Genomic DNA, 27,745 nt, shown 5'->3' on the forward strand with positions numbered 1-27,745 from the left:
CAGCAGCACAAATTTATCATGAAGCAGACGGACATTTCAGGATCGTACCGTTTCAGGATGGGGACTTCTTTAATTTTTCCTTAAAAAGTCCTGTGCTTATGAGAATTGTGTTTATACCTACTGAATAAAAGCTCAGGAACGTGGGAGCGCATTATTACACTATACTTTTCAGAGCGCAGCTCATTCTGCATAGCAGAGCAGCATCCTCCCTCTGTGGGGCTTTCTTATGATCAATGTTTCACTTTGAGCACAAACTCAGATTTCTATTTATGGCACATATTCATAACATCGTTTGCTTTGTGGGAATACAAAGAAATGAGACAAACAGAAGAAGACACAATACATCCAGGACTGACCTGGACCTTGGGCTGGTCGGCAGGCTTCAGCTTGCTCTTCTTGATCTCAAAGAGCTGGGCTTTGGCCTTCTTCAGCAGCCCGACGACCCGCCTGTCGGTGGCGGGCTGCTTCTCTGCTTGCGCCAGCATCGACCCGAGAGAAGAGACTGGGAGCTGCTGCCGGCCCGGCTGCCCTGCAAGTCCGGCTGTCTGCGGGCTTCCGGCACTTTGTTTCTCCTTCTCGTTCTCCCCGTCCTCAACGTCTGCTCCTTTCTCGGAGGGTCTGCCCTTCTTAGACAGGCGCCCTTTAGCGAGGGACGCGGGAGCCGTGGAATGGAGGGTGCACACTTCTGATGACCCCACGTCAGAAATCGGGTCAACTGATGCAGACTTTTTTCTCACTGGGACCCTTTTTGGAACAAGAGATAAGAGAGCCTCTTCTGAGTCCCTCCCATCCACAAATAAACTGGAAGGTGTCGTGGGGGAGCCGTCCGGTGTAGAAATCCTACTTCTCTTCTCCAAGTCCTTCTTCCCTTCCCTCCTATTTTCCTTCTCTTTATCCCGATTTTTCTCACATTCCCTTTCTTTTTCCTTTGCAGAAGGTTCCTGAGGAGCCGAGGAGCTTTTCTCTTTGCTTCCTTTCCCAGCTCCTCGCCCCGTATCCTGAGCGCTGGAAGGGAAAACGGGGAAAAGGGGGGAAGAAGATGTTGATTTAGCGGACAAAGGAGGCGGGTTTCCAGCAGCTCCTCTCCTGCTATCTGGTGTCCCTTGAGAGGCGAGGGCCAACGATGCGTTAGAGAAGGTGCTAAAAGGAGCAGGAGGTAAGGCACTAGCGGCTAATGGACTCGCAGAAGCCCCTGGCAAAGAGTTGGGGTGACTACTGGAAACAGAGCCCGTCAGGACAGACGCATCGGAGGAGCCCTTCCCCACAGATACCGGGCCTCCCATTTGGCTACTGCGTCTCGTCATTGAGTGAGAAGGAGACCGCGGATGCCGGCGTGGCGTTCCCGAAACCATTCGTCTCCTGCGGCGTGAATTTCTGCTCGAGTTGGAAGATGATTGGTGTGGCGAAAGCGAGCCAGGGCTGCTTCCAGAAGACGACTGCAGGGTGACCGATTCAAATATCCGGGAATGAGCCTCGCTGGGAGTAAAACGCGGAGCGCGGAGCAACGGACTGCGCTTCTGGAGTTGGGCGTCAAAGCGGGATGAGGAAGGATGCTGGTGGTGGGCGTGTGCGTGAAGAGGGGCAAAAAGACGGGTCCCTGTCCCGGCTCCGTTGCCCGGTGCGGGGAACGCAACCGGGGCAGCTCCTCCTGCTCCCCCAACACCCTGGGGCAACAGACCCACATCTTCGGCTGTGAGGGGAGGGGGCCGAAAGTTGTCAAAGATGGGCTTCCGGATGAGGCCCTCCTTGGCGTATTTAGCTGAGGAGAAGTACTGTCGTTGAGGATGGGACAGGGACGTCCAGCGGAAGGTCGGCTCTCTCAGAATCGAGCGGCTTCGTTTGTCCGACAAGCCGGAGAGCGCCGAAGAGCCGGACAGGAAAGGCGGGATAGAGTGAGATATCCAGGGCGACTGTGGATGGTGCTCACCGATAGCAGCGGCGTTGCTGGAAGATGACTGCGGCGGCTGCGGAGGGGTGAGGAGCGGGGGCGGCGGCGGTGAAGATGAGGAGGAAGCAGTGGACGAAGCTGGCTGGGAGTTTACAAGCGCAGCGGAGGACATGAGAACTCCCATTGGGGGGCTGATGAGAGGCTTTTTCGCTGCAGCGATTAGAGGCTCGCTGCCCCGTTGGCTCCGACTTCCCCGGCCGGCCCCTCGTCCTCTCCGGCTTCGGCGACCTCCCTCTGATAGCGCGTGCACGGGTTCGGGCTCAGAGGGAGGCGCGGCGGGCTGTGCCTCCATCTCTCCCTGCGAGGGCAGAGCGTGATCCTCTGGCTCCGACAAAGCCTGCGTGGCCTCAGAAGCCTGGGAGTCGCAGGACGAGTCGTCCAAGCTGGGGCTGCTGGACCGGGAAGACTCGGCAGAGGAGATCTGGGAGGAAGGCTGCGACACGGCGCTGGAGCCGCAGGACGCCGCGCTGCTGCTGAATTGTCCGTTGGCGGCGTTGTTGGTATTGCTGTTGAGAAGACTGGCGGCTGTTGCCGGGACACTGGGGTTGGGAGCCGGAGGGGGCAGGGCATCAACGGTGGCGGCGGCGCCAGTGCTGGGAGCGGCCGATGTAGAGGAAACCAGCAGGGGGGTGGGGGGGGAGGATGTGCTGGAGGTTGCCTGGGCAGATGTGGAAACAGAAGAAGAGGTCGTTTCTAACCGCGCCAGCTTCATGTGGGGTGGGGGGGGTCCAAAGCTGCCCTCGTCTTCAATGAAGCGTTTCGGGGTTTTGATTATGCGGAGCGAGACGGTGCTGACCACGGGCATGATGAACTGCCGGATGTTCTTCAGTTGGGTCTTCCTGATGCCAGCTTCAAAGGCCCCCGCCCCACTCCCCCCGATGGCTACCGCTTCTTTCTCCAGGCGCTTCTGGGCTCCTTTCTTGGCCCGCTGCAGCAGCTGTTTCGCGATGGTCGCATCGGTGCGTTTCGAAGAGGGGACGATTCTTACAGGCTTTCTATGGCGAGGACTCTTTCTGAGACCTACTGCTGTCTTTCCGGGCTCAGAGGGAATCGGGGAGGCGGGTGGGTCGGACGAGTCCTGGTGCTCAGCACCATCCGCGCGAGGCTCGGGGCCCCTGGCCCTGAAGGCCTTGTGTTTCCCCTCTGCAGCTTCGACGGAGGTCGAGAGCCGTGCAACAGCAGCAGCAGCCGCTGCCTCAGCCTTGAGTCGCTCAGCCGAGGGCGGTCTTCCACGTCTGCGTCGTGGAACACCAGGCAAAGACTTGAGCCGTGACTTAAGGGGGGCGAGTTTTGTCACTCTCAGCCTCTTAATACTTTCAACTTTGGACTCGCCCCGCCCTTTAAAGAGCTTGGCCTCGGCGTCACGCAGCTGCGCCGAGGCCAGTGACGTCCTCTTGGTGCCCTTCCTGTCGCTGTCCTCCTCTGAGTCCAGACCCGGCTCAGACCCATCCTGCCGACAGTCACCCCCTCCCGCGAGGCTATTTGTACTCCAAGTCTTCTTGCTACTTGAAGATGGGGGCCGACCTCTTCTCTTTTCTCCAGTGCCAGGTGGCCTCCCAGGGAGCCTTTTCACCTTTTCAGCTGGCCTTTCAGGACCCTCAGGTTTTTCCTGTGTGGATGGGGGGGAAGGTAGACTTGCAGCAGGTCTCTGTGCAGTCAGTGCCCGTGGAGGCCGGCCTCTGGGTTTCTTCTCTTGTAGGCCCCCTGATAAGACAAAACAGAGAGCAAATAAACATATGAAGAAAGAAAGGCATCTCAAGGATACATCGAGGTCCTGACAGACAGGTAAACAGTCACCTGTAGACGTTGTTGGAGGACTCTGTATACTCTTCTGCTCAGCAACCGTTCCAAATCCTTGAAATGCGTCTTCCTGAAGAAAGAATCAGGGACAATTATCAGCAATCTGTTGTAACGACACGACTGTAGATGACATTACAATGCTAAAGCTAAATAAAAGGAAGACGCAAGACATATTTGACAGCTAATGTGTGAGGCATTTGATATCGGGCCGCACAGAAAGAATAACTCATTTATACAATTTCCAGTGTATCGATTATTAGCTTCTAAAAGGTGTTTTATTTATTTTCTCCAACGTAACATTTGCCTGTGAATTTTCTTGGTCACGTGATACGTTAATAAGAAAACGCCGAAAATAGCATAAAAGTCCAACTGAGGAGGAAGGAGAGGAGCCGACGACCTCCAAGAAAAGAAAACTGCTTTTAACAGACAAACCAGGAGTCAGACTTAAAACTCGGGTTTATCTACAACTGCCTGGCTTCATTAACGAGGCAATGAAGGGTTCTAAACTGCTTCGGCACATAGAGACCAAGAACCCGGATTAAAAAACAAGAATGTGGAATTTATGAAAGAAAAAAACGGGAACATGAAGGACAGAAGCCATTATTGAGACCACAAATAATGGTGAGTAGGTATTGGTATAATACTTGTTTAATAGTTATTGCAAGTGCATAATATAAAGTTTATTGGTAAGATCATATTCCTCTTTTTTAATTTAATCATACCCCAGTCCGCAAAAAAATTGCCCGGCATGAAACTGGTCCGTGGCAGGAAAATGGTTGGGGACCTCTGCGCTATAGAAATAAAATTGAATTGAATTTGAAAATTCTCCGCCTCACTTCAGTCTGATGGCTTACCCTACCCTTACCCAGCTACGCTCGGGTTTCGCTGCTATTTGCGGGTGACATAGCTGCAGTTGGAGAAGGTTCAAAAGACAACGGATAGTTTGGATTGAAGAGAAGCAAAATTTGAACCAACACGTCACAAAGCCTTCCTGAGGAAACTATAGGCTGTCTGCTCACACACAGCAGGTCTGTGAGACAACGAAGTCAAAGGGATGTAATAAGAGGCCGATTCTGGAACCATCGGACCAGCTTACAGCCTCGCCAGTAGCACGGCACGAATGCCAAGTGTGATCTGAAGGACAATATAAAACGCACCGCCGCACACATTTTCATCTGCAATGTCCAAAAACAACAGAAAGTATTCCACAGACTAGCACGAACACTTCATACAACTCATTCATCAAATAGTCATCACCATTTTAGATCAATGCAATAACAATGATTAAAAAAGAAACACACTGAAGGAACAGAAACAGAATTTAAATAATGACTATATAATGAATATATAAAAGCATTACATTAAAATTACATTTGAACAACGGTTCAATAAATTATGCACGCCACCATAATTATGCACGTGCACCAACCCTCCTCCCGTGCTCGGCGAGACTTCGCGAACTCGCGAGAGGATGATCAGCATCTTCAGTCTCCTCCGTGCGCCTCCTCCTATCAGTGCGTTTTAAAGTGGAGGTGAGCGTGTCATCTCATCGGGTTTATTTTTAGCCGCGTGTGGAGATGCAGTTGAGATGTCGCTGGCCCAGTTTGTTGCGCAGCTGCTATCCAAGAGCAAAACGTGTGTGTTCATGACCACTCGCTTACACAACCTACCAGTTAGACAAATGTAATGTGAATATCTAAATGTGTCCGACACACACACAAGTCGAGGCGAGGTTTTTTTTTTTACTACAGGCTACAAAACAGACTCATTCACCTGTTTGCAATGCTAACAAGCAACGATGCTATCAGTCGTGTAACAGAGAGCATCCTCCACCCATCGTCTCCTTACCCGTCTGCCTTTTAAATGGTAAATGGGCTGCATTCATAAAGCGCTTTACAATCAGGCCTCGCATTCACCCATTCACTCACATTCCAGTGGGCAACTGCCATACAAGGACGCCATTAGGGGGTTCAACGTCTTGCCCAAAGGCACTTTGACATGCGTAGAGCTGGGATTTGAACCGCTGACCCATTGGTCAATGGACAACCCGCTCTACCAACTCTGCCCTTCCCCTCTGCTCGCAGCATCCTCTCCTCTCTGAGCAAGCTGCTGCTCGATTGGCGTTGATGCGACCACGAGGGGGCGGCGCCCCAGCGGACGTCTCTGACTCGCCGTGATCGTGTGAGTAGCAGTCGATGACATCACAACACGCTTCTCTAGAGGCACGTGCGTGGAGCCCACATATCCCCGACACGGAGCCCTTCTTCAGGAGCAGAGAGAGGAACGGAGCCCTTTCCGAGATCGCTCCTTCACTTCCTGGACATTTTTATTTATTTCGTTTTTTACATTGTGAACTCTCAAATTACACACAAACTTATAACACCGGAACTAAAGAAGTGCTCCATAAACTTTTCTGTCATTTTTTTTTTTGGAACCTTTTAAAATCCTGCTAGATTAAAAAAAAAAGTGACATTGAATTTATGACTACTGCATAGCGTCCATCGTTTCCTTGTGTTTGCAGTAGAGACCTTCCTGTTGTGCGATCACATACACTTTGCACAGCTGGAGGTTTTGCAGCATCATCTGTCGATGAACATGTGGAGTTGGGGAGGGGCGGGGGTTACAGACGCTGTTTGGTTTCCGAGAGATATGAAGGTGGGAGTCGCTAGCAGAGCGATGGAATGAAAACTCAAGTCTGGATCACAGCCTGATCCAGACCCCATTGAAGAGAGAGAGAGAGCACACTTCCTCTACAACTGGAATGAAAAAGGGGATTCGTCTTCTCAGTGGGACGAGGTGTGTACTGTAATCAGTGGGCCTTTTCCCACCGTTCATCACCGATTACCGAATGAATACACAGCGTTGTTTAAGTACACTGTAATTACGTCCATTTCCCAGGGACAATGACATCTTATGGACCAGCACAAAAGAGACTCGGTTTATGAAGACACATTAAAGCAGTGAGTAGGAAACCGTTCTGATTCGCTGTGTGAGCATCAAGAGATGAAGGGACTGTCCCTCGGTGTTATCGGACAGATGCAAAGTTTGAGGCTTGCATCTCTGTCATTCTGAAACCACTTTGCACACAGAAAAAGCTAAAGGGACTTTTTCACTTGCAGTCTTCCAGACAGACAGACTTTATTACAGACTTTAATCGACAAAAGTTACTTCTTAGGAAACAAGTGCTTCCTTGAAACGTGATTATGTAGAAGGCGGTGACGAGTTTACTCATGAATTATAAACCTCCATGTTGGTCATTGTTTGTGAGCATTTGAGCACAGGGCTCTCGCCTGCAGGCACCAAAAGGGCCAAAAGCCTTGAGGAACTCTAGAGGAGCCAAAGAGGCTTAACTAGAGAGGAACAAATCACCAGCAGGACTGTCATTGTTTAGTGTGAGCGTGACGCCAAAGCTGACCAAGTGACAGAACCTTTGTCTCATCCTGGACTTGTTTGTCCAGCACATCCTACAGACGCTCAATTGGACTGAGTTCTGGGGAACTTTGAGACAAAGTCAACGCATCAAACTCCTTGTTGTGTTCTTGAAACCATGATCCTGCTGATAGAGGCCATCAGGGAATAAATACCGTCTACATGAAAAGGGTCTTTCCTTCCTTGGACCACTTTTGACATTGCAATTTGGACCTTCTCAAACTTTCAGGATAAGATGCTCACTTGCTGCCTAATTTATCCCAGCCACTAACAGATACCAAGAACAATTTAGAACCTTTTGATGATGATCCAGATCCCCATGTGGACGGTGTAAAACCTAAATACGAGGGGAATGAGCTGCTTGGTGGAGGTCTGCTCTGAGTGATAGTCTAATTTTGTAATCTTACAAGGTAAATAGTGTGAAATTTGTGTACTCTGGTTTTCATATATAGGATTCAAACATTTTTTTAAAAATCCAACATCACCTCAACAGGAAAAAAGCAATATTTCCAACAAGGACAGATCCAAATGAATACATCATTTGATAAAGTTGGTGAAACCGTTGAGGCCTCGCTTACAGTATGGAGAGGCGTTCGTGCTGGCTGCTACCAAGCTAGCATTAGCCATAGCTGCTGAGGGGGGCCTTCAGTCACTGCATTGAGTTTTTGAAAAGTTTAAGTTCCTCTCAAGTAGGACAAATAAACACAATCATCTCAGGTACAAACCTTCTGACTTTAATTCCCCGTACAGAGCCCAGAAGCGACGCCATGATGCTCTAAGTTCTTGCAATTGATTAGCTGTAAATATCTGAAAATTCTAGCCTCAAGTTTTGTTGCGTCCGACTACCGAACCGGCTACCATGGACGACATTGTTATTGCAACATCCTCCGAGTGGAGTTGAAAAACAGATGTTGCCTGCTTAAGGATAACATTAGCACATGTGATGAGGAGGAAAGAGAGAACAGGAGGATGACTCAGACTGAGCAGGTCAGGAGGAGGATGTCAAAGAGATGTTTTCAGTTTAGGAGATGTTTTATTATGAAGGAAACATAAAGTGATTCCTTCGCTATGAAAGCGTCACTTTCTTGACACATTCCGGGAAGCATTCCTCTTTGCCTTACTGTAAAGACACGGCGCCTCATCCCCTTCCTGTAACAAGGACTTCATATGTGCTCTCTGATGACACATCTCAAGAAAGGGCCATGGAGAAATTCCAAGTATTGCTCTGACAAATACGAGCAACATGTGAGTCATGTCAGAGAATCTGCTTCCAGGCGCTGATTAGAGAGTCTTGTTTCTCCCACCAGAGGGAACGGCACGCCGGTACTGCTTGGAGACCTCAAGCAAAAGGTGGCCATTTGTTTTTCAAGTGTCCAAACATTCGCACAGATGCTTCACATTTGCTCAACAGCACCCCCCCCCCCCAAAAAAAGAACCCTGTGGGGCTGAAATCTTCCTCTTCCTGCACCTTGCACATATGGAGACAAAGACAACGGCTAGGAAAAGCAGAGTCTTCCTCACGCACACACACACACACACACACAAACACACAGGTTCAAAGGCACCCATAGACACAGACACACACACACAGACACACACACACACCCTCCTACAAACCCAATCCGCCAGCATGACTTGAAGTTATCATCAAAATAATGACAAAAAATCCACACCCAATCCAGAGCAATGAGGAGCAAAAAGCCTGTGGGACGCCCGTGCCCCAACCGCCGTGCGTGCGCACACACACACACACACACAAAGAGCAAGACAGGCGACACAACTGCCGCCTTTCTCCCGGTCAGGCAACTCCAAAAGGGTTCTGCTGTATTAGAATAAAGCCATGGACGGGAGGGCCTGTGACTAATTCTCCTCCCAGTGTTGTCCCGTAGGGGGGGGTGGGGGGTCGCCCTGCACCCTTTGATATTCCTACATGTGCTCTTTCAGCCGCCTGCACTTTGTTGGAGCCAGAATAAGAGCAGACACAAAGCTTCCTGCTCCAGTCCACACGCTGTCTTGGGGAAGAGTAATTGGGTGGCGAGGGGGGGGCTTCAATTTAAATAGGCCAAACACCTGCTGGACTCAAAGCCCCTTCCGCTCAAACCCACTATTTCTCTCAATCCAGCAAAGCAAATAAGACATCGGAGACGATTCATTCATTCACTTCTAATTCTGTATGAATGACTAAACTCTGGACTCATCTCAAGATAACAAAACAGTCTCTACTCAGCAGCAAAATGAGGAAGGGTGATACGGTTCATGAAAATGAATCCCCCCCCCCCCCCCCCCCCTGCCAAAAGCTAACAAACGTGTTCATTGGGACAGCAACAGCCAACAAGCACCCTTTTGAATCACCCCAATAGGCTTAGTAATCCATTCCAAAGTGCCAGCTGTCAGTAGAAGAGTTGGTCGGCCTCCGGCCGGGCTGCGCGAGTCTGAAGTGGATTTGGGTCTTTCTGCCTGGAAGAGGCAGAAGGAGGAAGGAGGGGAGGCCAAGTGTCCGGCTGGCACTCTGTTCACGCTCGCCCTGTGCGCTCAGCAGGCTGAAGAGTCTCAGCGATCCGGTCCAGGTCTGGCCAGACAGACGCGGTGAAAGCGCCATGACTTTCAGATCTGTCTCGACCCCCAAAAACGACAAGGGGGGGGAAGACTGGATGGACATCAAATGAGACAAGACAAGAAGATAATGTTTCATACAAATGAATGGTACTAAAGAATATACGGCTGTGATGTTAAAAACAATTGCCTGTAAAAGACATTGTGTCTGTAGCGTTCATAAGAACATGCAGTCCAGTCGTGTAATGTTACTCCATGGCAGTAATTATAATATCTATGGCGGGGTATTAAAATAAGGTACAAATCCCAAACCCCTCAACACAGTCATAAAAATGTACATAGAAAATGATTTAACCAATAAAGTAAAAGAAAGTAAATGTTATATTTATCGTTGGCCTGGCTGGAAGTCGTGTTATTATTCTGCAACCAGTTCGCCCATTCGTGACGCCGTTATTCAACTGCTGGGTACAATCAGAGCCAAGCGTTCCACTGGCTCGCCATTATACCGCTTTAAAATACATTCAACATGGGAAAACGCCACATGTGTTATATAGATTATAGCCCACAACACTAGCAAAGCGTTCAAAGTGTGTCAAATAAACTTCACGCGGTTGTTCAGCAGTCATTCTACGCATTAGCCAAACAGGCATTCAATCAAGATAGAATGTGGATACCTCTAACCCGAGTATCTGAGTCAAGTTTAAATAATACAATTATTTACAAGCACAATGTCCAACGGAAAACCACTACTTATAGCAAACATCTGAGCCCAATAGGTGTTCAAACAACACTGAAGAGACACCGGTGCAACAGGCTGATTTGTCATTTGGTAAGAGCAGTGTGCCGCTGCCGTGCAAACAGGAGCAGTTTAAGGCAAAGTGTGGGTGTGTGGGTGAGACAGAGTGACCTGCAAAAAAAAAAGTGACACTGAATGCAAAGTGCACAGAGGAAAACGTTGGCACTGACTGTACAGCAAGGGTTAAGAATGTGTCTTTGAATTAACACGGTGGTTTATCAAGTCTCAACTGTCGTTTCCTCAACGTGGTAATCCCAGAGGTGATGGTTGATTCCAGGCCTGGAGAAAAGCAAACATTCCTCCGTCGCTTCGTGACTATGAACTAAAACTAAAATGAAGCAGATCAACTCCCATCCCCAAAGTTGAGTCCCATGGCTTCTCGTTCTCTCATCCGATCATAGTCTTTCAAAGTAGGATCGGAAGGCACTCGGAAATAACAAAAATAATATATAAAACTGCAATTTCAAGCAATATCAGATTCTCAAGAAGGATACAGAACAATTAGTTAAAATAATTTGCATTATAAAGGAATTCAATTATCAAAATACAATTTTCGAATATACTTATTCTTTAAGAGCTAATAAGAGGTCAAGCCTCGCTCGCAAAAATGCTATGTTTTCAATAACATCAATATTTCTAAAACATCGTGAAATCACTTCAAATGTACCACGAGGGCTGGCTGCTATACCATGATGCTAGGTGCAATAAACTAAAACAACAACATTACTTATGATTCAAGATGGAAATACGATCAAATGTCCTCATTCACGAAGAAATAATAATAATAATAATACAACAACACGCAAAAACTAACATCTAACAGGAAAAACCAGCAGTCCGTCTGTTGTCAAACTGGGAGCGCTGGTGGTAAACATCCCCACGCAGCGTGCTCCCACTCCCACTCCCACTGCTGATGCGAAAGGAAGATGGTAGTTCGCTGGGGCGAACACACCCCCCACATCACACGGGCCGTCAGGCAGGGGGCTCGCTGTTGTTGTAGCCGGCGCTGCATGCGCACTGTCACTAGCCCGAACGAGCTAAGCCAGTCCGAACATAAACCCCGATCGATACACTCTTATCGACACTGAACAATGGTGATTATTGAGCGCGAGGCTCGGTGTCGGAAGTTTAACGAGCTTTTTAAACACCGACATATTTCGGCATTAGCTCCGTACTCGCTGTGCAGAGGAAGGGGGGGGGGGGGGGGGGGGGGGGAAACATGTCCACCTCCCATTTTCCTATGCATCAGCAGCAGTAGCCCCGACGGCTAGCGTGGCGTAGTGCGTAGCATCATGCTAGCCGCTCTAGCTTCACGCTACGTAGCGATGGGGATGATTTGATTCTGTGAATGGGTTGAGCCGACTTTAGGATGCTTCAACCCGCCCTCTGCGTCGCAACGTACCCGCGGGAGGTAAAACAAACCCAGCCTCCCGAGCCAAAGCCGAACTTTAAATGCTGTTAGCGTTAGCGGGGAGATGGAGACAGCTAGCCGCCTGCGAGCTAACCAATCAGCTACGTTAGCAGAGCCTCGCTGGGAAGGTTGACACCTCTCAGCGCGCAGCCGAGCCTCTTTAGCTCGGGGCGTGCTGAGCGGATTATCGGACAGTAATATTACGGGAATGTATAAGCCATTTTGGGTGAATTGTGAAACACCTTTCCGAAGGAGGTTACAGACAAGTCGTGGAAGTTCACGGCTTCTAACGCGCTCACGATGCCACCTTCAAGTTGACATGGCTTGTTTCCAAACAGACCCACACGCTAACCTGGGAGCTCCGAAGCGGGTCCCTTTTACACGCATAAAACGACGCTTAAATGCTGCTTCACTGGAGAAGATGAATAAAATGCGTGTAGGGGACGGTAACTTCTGGCAGTGTGTAACGTGCATGCGTCCCCCCCCCCTCCCTCCAGTGTCAAAGGCTTCGCATCAAGCTAACGTCAGGTAGCTAAATAATAAACCAGTTGTTACTGCTTAGTTAGCCAACAGTTAGCGCTCCATGCTAGCCACTGGATGAAAGTGTGCGTATTACGCGTTGGTTGTATTTGTGTACTGCAATTAACAAGTTGACGACAACATTTCTTCCCGACGTCCTGCTCGTGAAGAGAGTATTTAGCAGTATTTAGCAGCCGCCGTGTGGACGTAGCCTTCTCCTCAGACTCCGCTGAGATGAAGAAAACTTTCTCCACAGCAGGACGAATGGAGCCTCCATAGATTAGCCATTTGGTGGCGGTGTTGATTCTGACTTACGTTAACGTAATAACACGTTAATATACGGGGGAAAGCCCCCCCCCCCCCACACCACAACAGACTCGAGAGCTACTGAGCATCCTGGAATTGACAACTTTGCTTACGAGCCACCCCAACGCTGGGAAGAGGCAGAGATAAGTCAACATTTAGGCAGAGTAACCCGTTTTTGGTAATGGAAGAAAAAGCTCTCCAAGCGTCGTGCAGCTATCTAACCAATAACCCCCCCCCCCCCCGGGTAAATATCGGCTCGCTCCGGTCCCGGTCCTGTGCTTACCTCCCCGCTGCTCGAGTCACTCGACTCCCCCAAAACATCCCGAAATTTCTGCAGGTTGCTCCCGATAGCAGAAGAGACCTGTAGTGCAGCATCAAACCCGGGTCCGAGCCCAGCTGCGCCGAGGTGGGCTCCGGAGACGCTCCGCAGAGAGGCGGTAACCCTGATTCGGCCCGCTCTCCTCCCGGTACCGGAGTTGCTGCTCCCTCCGGGCCGAGCGGGGAACCGCCACCGACAGCTGTGCGCCATTTTACACTCTGTCTGTCTGTGACTGCCCTGCGATCAGAGATACCTCGGTGGGCGGAACCCTAACCCAGCACTCCACATAATCAGCCTCGAGTACAAGCGCGCGACGCTCACTGGTTGACACTCCGTTATACATGTTGCGGGGCGGAACTGAAGAAACCCCGACAATGCTTTTCTCCACTGTCCAATCAAAGCTCAGCGTGGCTGAATCCAAATCACGTTCAGGGGCTTTGCCCGGGAAAAGAAGCGTCGCACTTGAACCACAAGGAAAGAAGTTTGCTTCCAAATGCGTTTCATCAAACCGCAGCCGGAACTCGTGGTAATGGACAAGTTTCCGCCACAAAGTCAACATACTGTGGTGGTTTTAAAGGTTTCAGGGTCACAGGTCATGGTATTGGTTTGCTGCTCCATTCTCAAAATCAGAAAAACTCCAACTCCCATTGTTTAATCTCCTTATCAGCTGTTTGCAATCACAAAAGCAGGCAAGAACAGTATCAAAAATCAGATATAGCAAAAATAACCAAATACTAATTTGAGTGATGATGATTAATATATTTATTAGATAGAATGTTAGAGCAGTACAAGTACAGTCAAACAGTAGTATGTATTAAAGTACAAATACAGTCATACATCCTATCTAAGAGGAGCATTTCTAAAAAGCCCTTGCGGTCTTGTTTCCTTTGAAAGTCCTTCGTACATAAATCATCGACATTTGACAATACCAATAAAAATAAATTACTCAATTGATAAATTAAAAAGACACATACTAATATGTACAACATAGGTGGACAAAATATAAATATTACCCTCCATTCAGCATTTTTAACAATTGAAAACTCAAAATACATTCTTAAGATATTCATTCATTGAACAAAATAAAATAAAAAATCATATAAACCTTGAAGGCGCATCAACGTTGAACTTTCATATTGTTCTGTGGGCCGGAAATGACCCCCGGGCCGCGAGTTTGAGACCCCTGATCTAGACGGTACTTCTCAACCTTCGGCTCCAGGGTGGGGCACAATAACGGGCAACCTCACAGCCCTTGATTTTTTGTCTATTCATCGTTTTTTTTTAACTGCTCTTAGGCGGGCCTGTCACCCAGTACTTGTTTGCCATGGGAGACCCTACCAGCAGCATAAAAGCCCCCCCGACAAAGTAGCTCCTGGGATCATTTGGGCGCTCAAACTCCCCCACCATGATAAGGTGGCAGTTCAAGGGGGGGAGAAGTGTAAACTTACTTGGCAATGACGTACAGATAAACACCCCTAAAACATCGCCACAATCCAGAGGGCAGAGGGATGAGAGCAGAATGCTCGTATACAGCTCTCGTTTACAAGGTGTGAAACGTCCTGCAGGATTGAGCAGCCATTCATATAATCACGATGCTGTGCTACGAGGCTAAAAGGCTCAGTCAGTGTGAATACTACTGTAAAGGATGACGTTTATATCCTGTCTTGTATTTTGGTTTAGTCTCCACAAATATAGCCATTGTCAAAACCTTAAACTTAAACTCTACGGGGATTAAGTGTATATCGAGAATTCCACGTATCAGGTCTTTGGCATGGCTCAAAGGAACTTTCACAAATTTGAGAGAATTTTTAATTGAAACAAATATTAAGAAAAAACAGATTTTCTAATGAATTCACTCTTTCATCCCACAAATATTTGTGTTCCAATTTTTCTGGCCTCTGTATGTAAACTTCATTTTTATGCGTTTGTCTGTACCTCTAAACATTATTCGGTGATTGAAAAAAATTAAATCCTTATACAGTTCTGAGATCAAAAGGAGCCACCGTATTTAATGCTCAAACCTTATCCAGACATGTTTAAATACCAATTTCACAGTACATCTCAGCACATTTAACATCACCCATTAAATCTTCTATATCTTCACTCGAATAAAAGTCGCATAAAATGACATTCAGTTCAACTGATACTTCCGTTAGTTTTATTTACAATGCTGCATAACATTTAACCAAATGTGCTAAAGACACAACATGCCCAAAGATGTTTAAAAAGGCTGTGCATTATGTCTTAAAAATAAAAGGTCTAATAAAAAAAAAAAAAAAATAAGGATTCCATCAATGTTCGTCCTTACGAGTTCTCAAATATAGGAGCATGAGTTGCTCTATAAAACCTAGTCGGGGCCAGCTGGTCAGTCAGGTCATGCAACAGTACTCATAGAGGCGCCAATCAGGACACCAATCAGAGTCAGTGATTATTCCTGGATCTTGAAGGTGGCACCAGTTGATGCTTAATGGTTAGCCTGGACAGAAAGAGTCTGCTGAATGATAAGATGTTAGACCAGCGGCGCCAGAGTGAAGCTCCAGCAACAATCAGCCAACGGAGCAGAGGACCAGGATGGAGCAACCGCTTAGCGCAGGAAGGGATCGCTGCTAGCCGCTGGGCCCAACATCCAGCCGCTCCTGCTTATGGCTTTCCAGCCACTGTAAGATCTGCCGCTTGAGTTCCTCATTGGGCCTGATCTGGTCCATGGTTAGAAGACTACGGTTGAAAGGGTCCGTCTGGTCACTGCGAGGAGGAGAAAACAACGGAGAAGTCACGTGATACCAACGGTGCCTGCTGGATGTAGTGTTGGACAGCATCCTGGTGTCTTTCAGGGAAATCGCCAACCTGAGGAGATGCCTTGCTATAGTCGAGCGGTCAACTGTGACGTTGGAGGAAGGCAGAAGGACAGGATCCAGCATCAGAGTGGACATAATGGGATCCAAGAACTCATCCGGGGCATCTGCATAAGTCTCCTCCTCCTGCTGATGTCTCTCTGCATGAGACTAAAACAGAGGACAAGTCTCGCAGCAGCAGTGAAAGAATGCGATTCGATGCCGTCTCTGGAAAAATACCTTGATTTTATCAGCAAGGAGTCCGAAGGCCACAATCATGTCCCCGGGCTTGTTTATTTTCTTCAGTACCCTAACCGTCTGGGAGAAGAGGGTAGGAGAGTACGAGCGGCCGTCCTTCGGGACCGTGGCGCAGAAATTCTCCTCGTCGCTGCCGAAGAAAGAAACATTGTCGTTAAAATGGGAAACCGCAAAGCCGTCCTGGCATTTATGCGAAAATGGATGGCTAAATGCATTCATTACAGGCTCTTCAACTTTGTTTGTGTTTGACTATTAGAGGAATATTCCCAGCATACCCCAGATTCAGGTAGATGGTGCAGATGTCAGAAACAAGCTGCTGGGGCTTGAAGTCAAACTCACTGAAGTCCTTAACTTTAAGAGCACCCATCTTCGGCCCAGCCAGGTGCTGCAGGAAGTAGTTCAGCATGGAGATGATCCTCTCAGCCAGGAAGGGGTGCACGAAGATCCCCTTGATCTCTGCTTACGATAAAAAAAGCCACGCGACACGATGACGACAAAAAATCGAAATGAGACATTCAATATGGAGCGTCAAACATGTTCGCCCTGACCTGAGGTGAGAAAGGCCAGCGTGCCGATGGTTTCGTTAGACATGATGTTGTGGAAACGTCCCAGCTGTCCAAACATCTGCAGGCTTGAATCCTTTTCCCTCCGGGCATCGGGAGCCAGGCTTTCCCACTCCCCTCGATCCCGCTCCAGCTGCAGAATCTTGATTTTACTCAAGTACTACAGGACAAGAAGAAAAAAAAACATTGACTTTATTTGCTATGAGGATTTAAAATAATAGCTAGTTTTCACGAGCCTGTGTGATTATCGCCGCCAGATTTCCACCTCATGACCTGGACTTTGATTTTATGCAAAGTTAAACATTATCACTATTTAAATATGAGGAGAGAAAACTGAAAGACAATAGTTTACGTACAAAAGAGGCTCTTATTTCCCCACAATCGTTGTCAAAGTTTTCAGTTCGAGAAATCAGTCTCACCTGAATAGCCTCATCCAATAGGAAGATTGCATCGTTCATCAGTAAGTTGAGGAACTTGAGGAACAGAGGTGGGTTCATGGCCTCCAGGTTCTCAGATGCATAGTGCGCCAAATGCTGAAGCAGATAATCAATCCGATCATTAGATTGGTTAAAAGCGATCGTGCCGCTTCGGGCTTGAAAACACGTTTTGCTTGGCTCAAGGAAATCTCAGAGAGATTTGGTTTTGTGTCACCTTGATGCTTTCTCTGTACTTCTCTTTAGCCCACATGTATTTGAGGATGGGATACATGGGCCTTCTGTAGTTAAACTTCTGTTCAAATTGATGAGGATCACCTGAAGACAAAACGGAAAAACACCTCGTTGCAATTTCAGTTCCAACATCTTGACGGTTTCATCTTATCAGAGCACAAATGATCCAAACACGTTTGTTTTTCATTTCTAATCATGTAATATGAAACTGTGTGGGGTTTTTTTCTTCTCCACTTTTCAAGTGGAAATAGTGATTCCTCTCTTATCGTGGTAGCTGCGTTCCAAGACCTACAGCTAGATGGGAAAAATCGCAACGTAGAGGCGAAATAGTTATATAATTATTCACGTATACATCTTTACGAACCTCCTCCACACCGTTATGAAACCTCTCTAGACTGTTTAACTTTACACTTTACAGTAACGCACTATTACGCTACGCAGAGCGAAGTGAACGAGAGCGTGGCCGACAGACGAGGGGAGATGCTGAGAGACGCTACAACGCATGAGCCAATCAGCGTGAGGAACTAAGAGCAGTCAGCCAATAGAACGCACGATATGCCGGAGCTTAGGTTTCCCTGTATGCATGTTTCAAAATGTCTTTTAGTTTATTTATTTACCGTTTCCCTTTTTAGGCTAGAAAATTGTTTTTTCATGAAAATATTGGAAATGTTATAATATTTATTTACCATAAAATATCGCATTAGAGCCAAAATATTGCGAAATCAGATTTGTTTATAGTTTTTTATAAAGTCGTAATGTCGTGAGGGAACACTGCATAATTATGTTGGGCGCAGTTTGAAACTAGATTCACCAAGTCAGAACCTTCAAGGAACACAGTTGCTTCACCTGTGAATTCAATGTCTACAAACACAGTGATGAGGGCCTCGGCCAACTGAGGTGCGCATTGATAGGAGCAGAAGACCCTCTCTCGCTGGAACACAGTCGGCTGGACGGCTCCTGGAGCCGCAGGCTCCATGTGGGGCATCACCGCCTCCAACACCTCTGCAAGCTTTGCCCGTAAATGAGGGTTCTTCATCCTGTTGCGTGAAGGGAAAAAGGCAGCTATGAAAACGCGACCTGCAAACACCCAAACCCTTAAGAGGCCTTCCAAATCTCCCCTCCGATGGGCCGCAGCTGTACCTTTCTACGTTGCCCATGAACACGGTGATGAAATCGAGTATCTGCTCCAGACCTTCCGGCGAAGTCTCCAAAACATCGTCCGCAAATCGACGTAGGAAGATGAAAAAATCTCCCAAGTTCTCTGCGAAGAACTCTGACAGACAAATCAACAAACGGTTACGCAGTGAACGCAAGAAGGGATTTTGAGCATGAACATGAGCCACATCGACAGATTTCAGAGTGAGGATGCAGCCTACCCGGTACGTAACACAGCACAGTATTTTGCACGTTGGGCAGGGGGAAGCTGAGTGCTACGTGGTCGGGCCCCTGGTTCCCCATCCCGAGCTGAACCAGCAGCGCTCCGGTGGAAGCCTGGAGGTTCACGCAGCACTGCAGCATGGCAGGCTGCGTGGAGGCAGCTTTGGTTGACAGATAAACAATCATCAGACGCTCAAACTGCTCGAGGAGCTGCTCCGACATCGGGTTGCCCGACCGCTGAGCCTCCTGCCACGTCACCTGGAGTCGGTGGAGAGACTGGTTCATCTTCACCATCTGCTCGTGAAGTCTGCAAACGCACACGGGGTGGATTCTGGCATATGAACAGACACTGTACTGTCAGCGGTATCTTTATGGATCTCGTTTTGTTGGCGCGTGCCTCCCCACGTCCCGTACCTGTGGAAGCCCAGGTTCAGGGCGAGCTGCGTGAGGACGAGGTTTTCAGTCAGGAGGCTGTAGGACTGTGCAGACGCCACGGGCTGCTGCGGCGGCACGGGGACCAGGCAGGTTTCCTTGTCCAGTCCTGTATAGAAGAAATGGCCGTTACTTCCCTCGTGAAAGTCCATCTCGACTCTCGGGCAATTGTATTGCTATTTGAACCTACTAGCAAAACCACAAATACAAACGCGGCTTTATTATATATTGCTACATTATGTTATCATTGGTATTTGTTTAAAATTCATTTAAGCATATATCCAACCTCTCGCATGCACATTGCGATTACGCCTCTCCTCTTCGCCCAGCTCCTTGAGGGCGCAGTAGGTGGGGTTAAAGGTGAGCAGTTTGGCCGAGTGCGGCCGGCAGAAGGGCTGGCACAGCTTCAGGAGTGCTGCACCAAGGTTCAAGAAGAATGCATCCGAGGCATACATCTGGAAGAAGATCTCCGGCATTTGATTGGCCCATATCTTGGCACGGCCAGCGTTGGCCTGCAGGCAGTTGCCCAACCACGAGAGCAGCAGGTGGCGAGTCTCGCCCGATTGCTGGAGCAAGCTTTTCAAGATCTGGTGCAACTTTTCATGAAACTGGCCCATGAACTGTAAAAGAAAAGAAAGACCAGCTTTGAGACGGTGATTGGTAAACAAGCAGCGTCATCTTTAATAAATAAATCAACAAAAAGCAGCATCAAGCTCAAGAATATCTCTTCACCTGGTGGATGTTGGCCTCTTGGACCTTTGTCTCCTGGGCACTGGAGCGGGCGGGGTTCAGGAAGTAGCCATGCCCTTCCACTACACCTGCGGTTTTCAACAAGCAGGAGATACTTAACGCAGCTCCCAAAAGGCTCTTCTGGTATTGTAAACCATTAGTTGGATCTTTGGGCTGTATGTTTTCCACCAGTACCTATGAAAACCACAAAAAAAAGAAATGTTTCAGAAGATAGAAATTAAATAAAAACGGAGGCGCTAAAAAAAGAGAAACATCAAAGGTGTAGGTTGGACTGACGTTATATGCCATTAGTGTGCATCTGATTATCTCTAGATAGCCGTAATATATATTATAGTATATATTATCACTGGATCACTCATTTGTACCAAACTTAACTCTTTCAGTGCCAGCCATAGTAGCCACTACTTTCTTTTTATTACCGGTAAACATTATATCATACACTCTACATACATCTGGTACGCAATGACTGGATTTTTTGTTTCGTTTTTCTCTTTCCAATATCCCAAATTATACACGACACATGACACATGAAAAAAGAAAAAGGAAAATACTTCCCAAGTCTTTCGCTTTAGATCAACATAAAGAAAGACTGTACCTTTCCATGTGCCCAATTACATGTATGCCCAGGACATAGTGATTATTTACATTCTTTCGCGTATCTTTCATCGGTTAAACTAATCTAATTTTACAATGTTACCAGTGTAGCGAGAAAATAAAGTAAACTAGAAAATAAATAAATAAATGAACAAATACAACGCAAAAAACCCGACATTCCAACTTCTGTAGCTATGAACTCGTTTTTTATTTATTTTGCATGTCAAATACAATCTGATCTAATTGGTTAAGTGTACTCTTTCCAGTTTTCCCAGATTCCTTTAAATCTATCCACCTCCAGTCTCAAAGAGAAAGTTAGCTTTTCCATCACATATACCGTATTTTTTGGATTATACGTCGCTCCGGATTGTAGGTCGCACCAGCCAAAAAATGCATAATTAAGAAGAAAAAACCATATATAGGTCGCACTGGAGTATAAGTCGCATTTTTGGGGAAAATTTATTTGATAAAATCCAACACCAAACAACATATAGCACAAAGAACATGCTAACACGTTTACCAAAATATCAGGTTTTATTCCGAATCACGAAATCCAAGGAAATCTTCATCCTCGGTGTCACTTTTGAACAACTCCCCCAACTCGGCAGGTAGACAAGACGCCGCTTCCTCTTCTACGTCGCTTACATCAGACTCGTCGTCAGTTGCAGTTCCAATTATTCCAGCCTTTCTGAATCCCGACAGGATGGTTACGGTTGTCACTGAAGCCCATGCTTTGTCGATCCATTCAATGACTTCCAGGAAAGTTGCATGGCGCATTCTCCCGGTTGCCGTGAAGCTGTGCTCTCCATCCGTCATCCACTGCTCCCACAGGTTACGCAAAACTGACTTAAAGCTCCTATTCACGGAGATATCAAGTGGCTGGAGTATTTTGGTTAAGCCTCCAGGGATGATGGCAGGTATGGAGTTGAAAAAATTTAATTTATTTTTTAACTGTGGTGTGATGTGCGCTCTCATGCTATCCATCACAAGCAGAGCTTTGCGTGCTCTAAAGAAACCATCCGGTCGCTTATTATAACACTTTGTAAGCCACAAGTTCATCATTTCTTGATCAATCCACCCTTTCTCGTTCACGGCGATTTCAACTGAGGAGGATTGGATTTTTGGCATGGTTTTTCGTTTGAAAATGACCATCGGTGGCAGTTTTGATCCGTCTCCACAACATGCCAGCACCACTGTGAAGTGTGATCTCTCATGACCAGTTGTAACGATATTCACACTTTTTTGCCCTTTCTCTGCAACACTTCGGCCCATGGGGATGTCAAAAGTGAGGGGGACCTCGTCCATGTTAATAATATGATCCGGTGTCACGTTGTGATCACTTACATGCTTGTCAATGAACGTGCGGAAACTGTCAACCTTGGCTTGGAAGTCCGCTGGCAGTTTTTGGGACAGTGTCGTCCTAGCTCTGATAGAGAGGCGTTTGTGCTGCATGAAGCGGTAACACCAAGAAGGTCCTCCCGCAAAGCCGTTTATATTCACTTCCCTGGCAACCACTTGGGCGCGGAGACGCAACTGCACCGTTGACAAACCTCTCCCAGCAGCACGTTGTTCAAGCACCCATGCGTGAACTCGTTCCTCCAACTGTGGCCACCTAGCTTGTTGCCCGCGATTAGCTTTCTTTGTTTTCTTCATTTCAGTAAGCATAACCTCCGCTTTTCGCCAGTCCCTTACAAGTTTTTCGCTCACTCCAAACTTTCTTTCTGCTGCTCGATTGCCGTTTTCGGCTCCATATTTCACTATCTGAAGCTTGTAAGCCGCAGAATATGACTTTCTTTTCGGCGCCATTTTCAATCAGCCCTTCTAATTGGTGTTTTTAGATAACAGGTGTGACAGATAAATATGAACCTCCAGAAACCGCGACAGATTCTGACGGGTCACAGAGTTCCCTGTAACACCTGTTGTAGAAATGTGTAGGCTACTGTCTCTGCGCTCACAGATTTTGTAAAAAAAAACATATACAAGTCGCTCCGATTTATAAGTCGCACCCCCGACCAAACTATGACAAAAACCGCGACTTATAATCCGGAAAATACGGTATATATATTGTGTATTACCTCAATCCAGTCCCCAACCTTAGGTGCCCTCGTCCTTCAATCAATATTATTCTATAAACATGTCTATCCCCATACCTTGTGCAATTTATGTCCAATTTTCCCAGGTATAATACCTCAAATGTATGTGGAAGGTGTACCTTCAATATTTTATCCATACACTTCTTAAGCTCCTGCCAGCAGCCGCTAATGGAGGGACAGCCCCCAGAACACACGGTAATGGTCAGCTTTGTCAGCTCCACATAATCTCCAGCACTTTCGAGGTACTTTGTCTGTGCTGGTGTTCTAAAGAATCTCAAGATGTTCTTCCACCCGTGCTCTCTCCATGACACGGAGCCAAATTATCTTCTTTCATCAGGAAAAACAAATTGTGTTCCCACCATTAAATGTTCCGGAGTTATTGGCCAGAATTCAGTGGCTGCGTTTACACGGACAAAATTTCTTTAATCCGATCAGAGTTCGGAGTAAAATTGTGATCGGATGCACTGTGTTTATGGACCCTAAAAATATTGATCCGATTAGGACTTGCGCAGTAAGGACGGCTTGAAAACGTGGGCAAACATCTTTGTCTCCTGACCTTGGCAATGTCTTTATGGCGGCTGAAATAGAGCAGAACATCGAGGCAGGCGTAGAGAACAGGCTGGCCCAGGTCCAAGTCTTTGATGCGTCCCTGGAAGATAGCGAATACTGGCACCATCACCTCCTGGAAGGTACGCACCTCCTGGTTAGCCAGTACGCCAGCAATGGCCTCCTCCACAAACTCAACCACCTCCTCCAGCTCTGAAACACAGTGACCTTGTGAGAAACGGAGAGGAGAAAACTCAAGGCAAAGCTTTGCCACGATAACAACAAAGATGACAAGACAAAAGACAAAGATGCAAACGACAAGCAGTCATTCACGCCTCGACTGGCAAATCCTGAACTCACGAGTTCCACTGAAAGCTTCCAGCAGCAGGTCCAGAAGCTGTTCGTAGATACTCTGGCTGACGTAAATCTCTGGGGTGAGCAGGACCGTCCGTGCGTTGGAAACCGCAAGCTTCTTGCAGCGAACAGCAAAAGATAGCAACTTCTCCGGTACCTTTGTTTCCTGTTGCACATAATCAAGTCATTCTTTCATTACAAATTGTGATTCTTCAACTGCTGCTGCCCCTCGGGGATAAATATTATTTTTAATTGAATTGAAGTGAGTTATGGAAGATCATGGACAGTTTTTAAGTTCAAATTACCACCAACAAAATAAAAACAGAGCAAGAAAAAGCCGTGTTTGAGTGCTAGGATTTGATCCTGATGGAAAGACTTAGACCTCTTCTTTTGCCCTCTGGTAACAAGCGAAAAGGTACGGGATGGCCCTTTTCTCTCCAGAGTCACGGTCCGCCGACAGGTTAACAGCGCTGCACGACGTCATGTAGATGAGGTGGCGTCCCGGCTCAAGCAGCAGCAGACGGCTGAACAGAGCCTGGAGGGCCGAGGGAAACGTTACAGACACAAATCGGGTCACAGAAACATTTTAGGAATCTGCCTTTTCACTAAACACGGAAAACAATCATAGTTTCATGTGTCACACATCCTTAAATTTCCATTTCTATCCGTTTCTTACATAATGACCGTATATATCAATTGTATAGAAACAGATGAACAGCGTCCTCATCAATGGTTAAGTGTTGCCATTTAGTCACAAATTTGGCCAAAACATGATTTATTTTGCTGTCAGCAACATAACGGTAAGATACAAATCCCAAAAATAAATTCCATTTGTTATATTTTTGCATGTAGGTCGCCATTGTTGTTTACATCGCAATGCATTCTGGGTGTGACGTCAAACGGCAGCAGCATTCGTTATGTTTGCTGTGCTCGCAGCTAGAGTTGCAACCATTTGACGTCATCAACCCAGAATGCATTGCGCACGTGAAAACATGGCGGTCACCATGTATCAATTTATGTTGTAAACAAAGTGGGCTTTATAATTTATTTATAATTGTCATTGTATTTACATGGTAGAGGTCTATGGGTGTAGCTTTAGACCGATTTGTAGTTACAGTCGGGCTTCACTTTCAGATCTGACCTGCTCTATGTTGTCCATGTCCAACCAGTCCTGTCCATCCAGATCTGCAGCCATCTCCTCCAAGTAAACACAGCGATGGGGGATCCCATTTCCTCCTCTCAGACTGGGGTCACCTACAGTGGTGAATGATGATGATGAATATATTTATTAGATAGAATGTTAGGGTACAAGTACAGTCAGACAGTAGCATGTATTACAGTACAAATACAGTCAAACATCCTGTCTAAGAGGAGCATTTCTAAAAAGCCCTTGCGGTCTTGTTTCCGTTGAAAGTCCTTCGTACATAAATCATCGACATTTAACAATACCAATAAAATAAAGATAAATTACTCCACAGATTCAATATAACACTGAATTAAAAACACACATAGTATGTACAACATAGGTGGACAAAAAAAAAGGGGGGGGGGGGGATTGATCCGGAGAGAGTCGTGATGACTATCTCCATTTCTGCCGCCCTGAAAGGTGAATTTTTAGGGCCGTTTTGAATAAGGCCAAAGAGTTCCATGAATAAAAATATGTCTGTATTTCCTTGCAGGTCTTCCCTGCCACACCTGTAAAATGCCTTGAGGTAATTTTCTGTTATGATCTGGCGCTATAGAAATAAAAATGAATCGAATTGATTGTTCTGCACTTGATAATGAAAGGTCTCGACTAACAGACTCTTCCTCTCTCTAAATCTGGTATAATCTTCTCCTTCTCACTTCAACTATTCTCTCCTCCTGTTCCTCCTCACACTGTCTGCACCCCGGCCCTGTCACATTCACACTGCCCCCCCCCCCCCCCCTCTTGGCTTCTTCCCTGTCCAATGGCTGCTTCTCTCCATGACCCAACTCCTGCCTCGAGTGGACAATATTGGGTACTGCTGGTGAGGATTTAGCAGACATACCTGTTATACTTGCACACTTAGTAGTAAATCCGCTTAAAAGTAGATTTCTAAACTTTTATAGTACATCGCTGCACCTCAATTGAGTTTTGGTTTTTCTCCCCATTTTGGACACTTTGCATGTAATATCTGTTATGAGACATTGAGAAACAAAATGGTGGAGATAGGGCCAAGGAAGAAATGTGATTGGGCCAGACAGACGCCACTATGAAACGGTTTTAAAAATTGTACATCAAATGCATCAGCTATGGATGCTATGGTGATGACCAACTGTTAAACTTTAGGCTAAACATTTAGGAATTTTCCCCATTTATTTGTAAAGGGTCATTAACTATAGCGTGAACCGCGATATCCCCACAACCTTCCCCTTGTGTCTACAGACAATCGGACGTTTAGCAGAAGCACGAGGAGCGGTGCCGTCTGGTTCTATGTCCCTCTATCATCTACACCGACGTCGCTCCTTTTTTAGGCCCACTGGCTACTTTTTAAGCTTTGACTTGCACCCGATGAGTGCAAATTGATCATGTACCGCGTTGGCTTTGATCATTTTGATAAGCCCGGGCCACTGACAACAAGCCTCAACTACGACTCAATGCTATAAAACACCCGGCTTGACGGAAGAGACTTCACAGAGCAGCCGGTGAGAGAGAAACAGTCTCGTCACCCCTTCCTCTACCTCACTCACACTCCCGATCTGTGGGTATCGTGACGATGAAAACAAGTTCTTTACTCACTGTTGTCCAGAGTGATGAGAAAGATTCTCTGAATCATGTGATTGACGTTGAGCTGTTCACACAGCTCCTGACGGGACCGGAAGGAGCGGCTGATCTCTGCCACGGAGTCGTCATTCTCGTCAACGCTGTCGGACACGGAGTTCTCGGACTCCGAGTGGCTTTCTCCCGAGTCCTCCACTGTGACACGAGATCATGTGTGACGTATACATGCGAGACGAGTCCCAGATGCCTCCGACACCATTTGCAGGTAGCCGTCGACGCGAGAACTAAGTGACTTACGACAGCTTGACTTTACGACCGTGCTGGTCCCTTTACGACATGAGTGGTTACGAACTTACGACATTCCGGGAAAGTGAGCGAGCGAATCGAGTGGACGACAGTTTCCACGGTTTCACCCGCGATGTCTACCAAGATCAAATGGTCCGTTTCTACTCCTCATTTACAGAATCGTGACACAGCATAGCATACTTACGATAATTTAACATGGGCCAACTTACAATTGGTTTCGAGGGACCCGGTCGTAAGTCAGAGACTACCTGCATCATTGACTTTTTGCATATGAATCGTTGTTTAATCATCACTGTGAATGATCCACATACAATTTGACAACATACAAGTCGCGCAGGTTGTAAGTGGACGACTCCCGAATGCCGTACTTCTCGTAGCAGTACTCACACGGTTGCTCGGCAGAGAGCTGCTGTGGGCTCCGGCCCGATGCGAACTGTTTGGCATCAGCCACCGAGCTGAAGAGGGCAGCAAAGGGGTTGCAAGAGATGTTCTGGTTGTTGTTGCCCTGGTCAGTCATCTCACTGGGGCTCAACGGTCACTCCCATCCAAGACCCTCACCTTCAGGTCCAATGCAGAGACAATGCCCTCCACTGATTAGTGATCACGTGGTTTAGATCCCCCCCCACACACACACATGTACTGAAACATACGATCATTTACACTGAGCCATTTAAGCTGCTCTTGTATCGTTTATTCATGAGAAATATCTGATAAATACTGTACTTTGCCCAAATAGCCAACACGTAATGAGGCTAGCTAGTTATGTTTCCGTCAGTACGGACTAGCGTCCAGAAGTTCAGATCAACACGCAGCAGTCAGAACTTGTGCGAGTTTGTGGCCCTACTTTCCCACATTGTCAGCTTCATTTGCCGGACGCTAGCTAGCCATAATTAGCTAGTTAGGTAGCAAGTCTACGCTGGAGTTGACTGGCTTTAGCTAGTAGCAGTGTCACATCCTCCACCAGGGCCAGTTAGCTAGCTTGTTGACGAGCGCGCAAAGCTATAAAGGGTCGCCGAGACTCTATAAAGCGCTATTTAAGATGGCAGCTGGGTTTGAAGTACTTCCGTTATAAATAATGTATACAAAAACAACAAGGAAAACTGTCGTACCCGTTTGACAGGAAGAAGCGTGTGTTTCGGATTTCTACGA

General features: G+C 47.1%; 2 protein-coding genes across 2 annotated transcripts in view; both read right to left on the minus strand.

The window, feature by feature from the left end:
* The window catches only part of kmt2a (lysine (K)-specific methyltransferase 2A), a 35,199-nt gene extending 21,889 nt beyond the window's left edge, over nt 1-13,310 (minus strand). The window contains exons 1-3 of the mRNA XM_068745150.1: nt 13,046-13,310; nt 3,746-3,818; nt 357-3,652 (exon numbers count right to left, since the gene is read on the minus strand). Coding sequence (XP_068601251.1) covers nt 357-3,652; nt 3,746-3,818; nt 13,046-13,291 — 3,615 coding nt within the window. The 5' untranslated portion in view covers nt 13,292-13,310. The remainder of the gene's footprint in view (nt 1-356; nt 3,653-3,745; nt 3,819-13,045) is intronic.
* Nucleotides 13,311-13,830: 520 nt separating this feature from the next.
* Nucleotides 13,831-27,740, minus strand: ube4a (ubiquitination factor E4A (UFD2 homolog, yeast)). Its single transcript, XM_068745277.1, has 20 exons — nt 27,706-27,740; nt 26,984-27,154; nt 26,309-26,485; nt 24,689-24,801; nt 23,930-24,082; nt 23,554-23,713; nt 23,204-23,406; nt 19,943-20,134; nt 19,497-19,830; nt 19,193-19,319; nt 18,778-19,085; nt 18,542-18,674; nt 18,248-18,438; nt 17,385-17,485; nt 17,153-17,266; nt 16,719-16,893; nt 16,446-16,626; nt 16,153-16,300; nt 15,926-16,083; nt 13,831-15,823 (listed from the first exon to the last, which is right to left on the minus strand). The coding sequence occupies exons 2-20, from the start codon at nt 27,111-27,113 to the stop codon at nt 15,688-15,690; spliced, it is 3,234 nt and encodes a 1,077-aa protein (XP_068601378.1). The 5' UTR covers nt 27,114-27,154; nt 27,706-27,740; the 3' UTR covers nt 13,831-15,687.
* Between the last annotated feature and the right edge of the window lie 5 nt (nt 27,741-27,745).

This window comes from Brachionichthys hirsutus, chromosome 11 (assembly GCF_040956055.1).
Source record: "Brachionichthys hirsutus isolate HB-005 chromosome 11, CSIRO-AGI_Bhir_v1, whole genome shotgun sequence".
Lineage (NCBI taxonomy): Eukaryota > Metazoa > Chordata > Actinopteri > Lophiiformes > Brachionichthyidae > Brachionichthys > Brachionichthys hirsutus.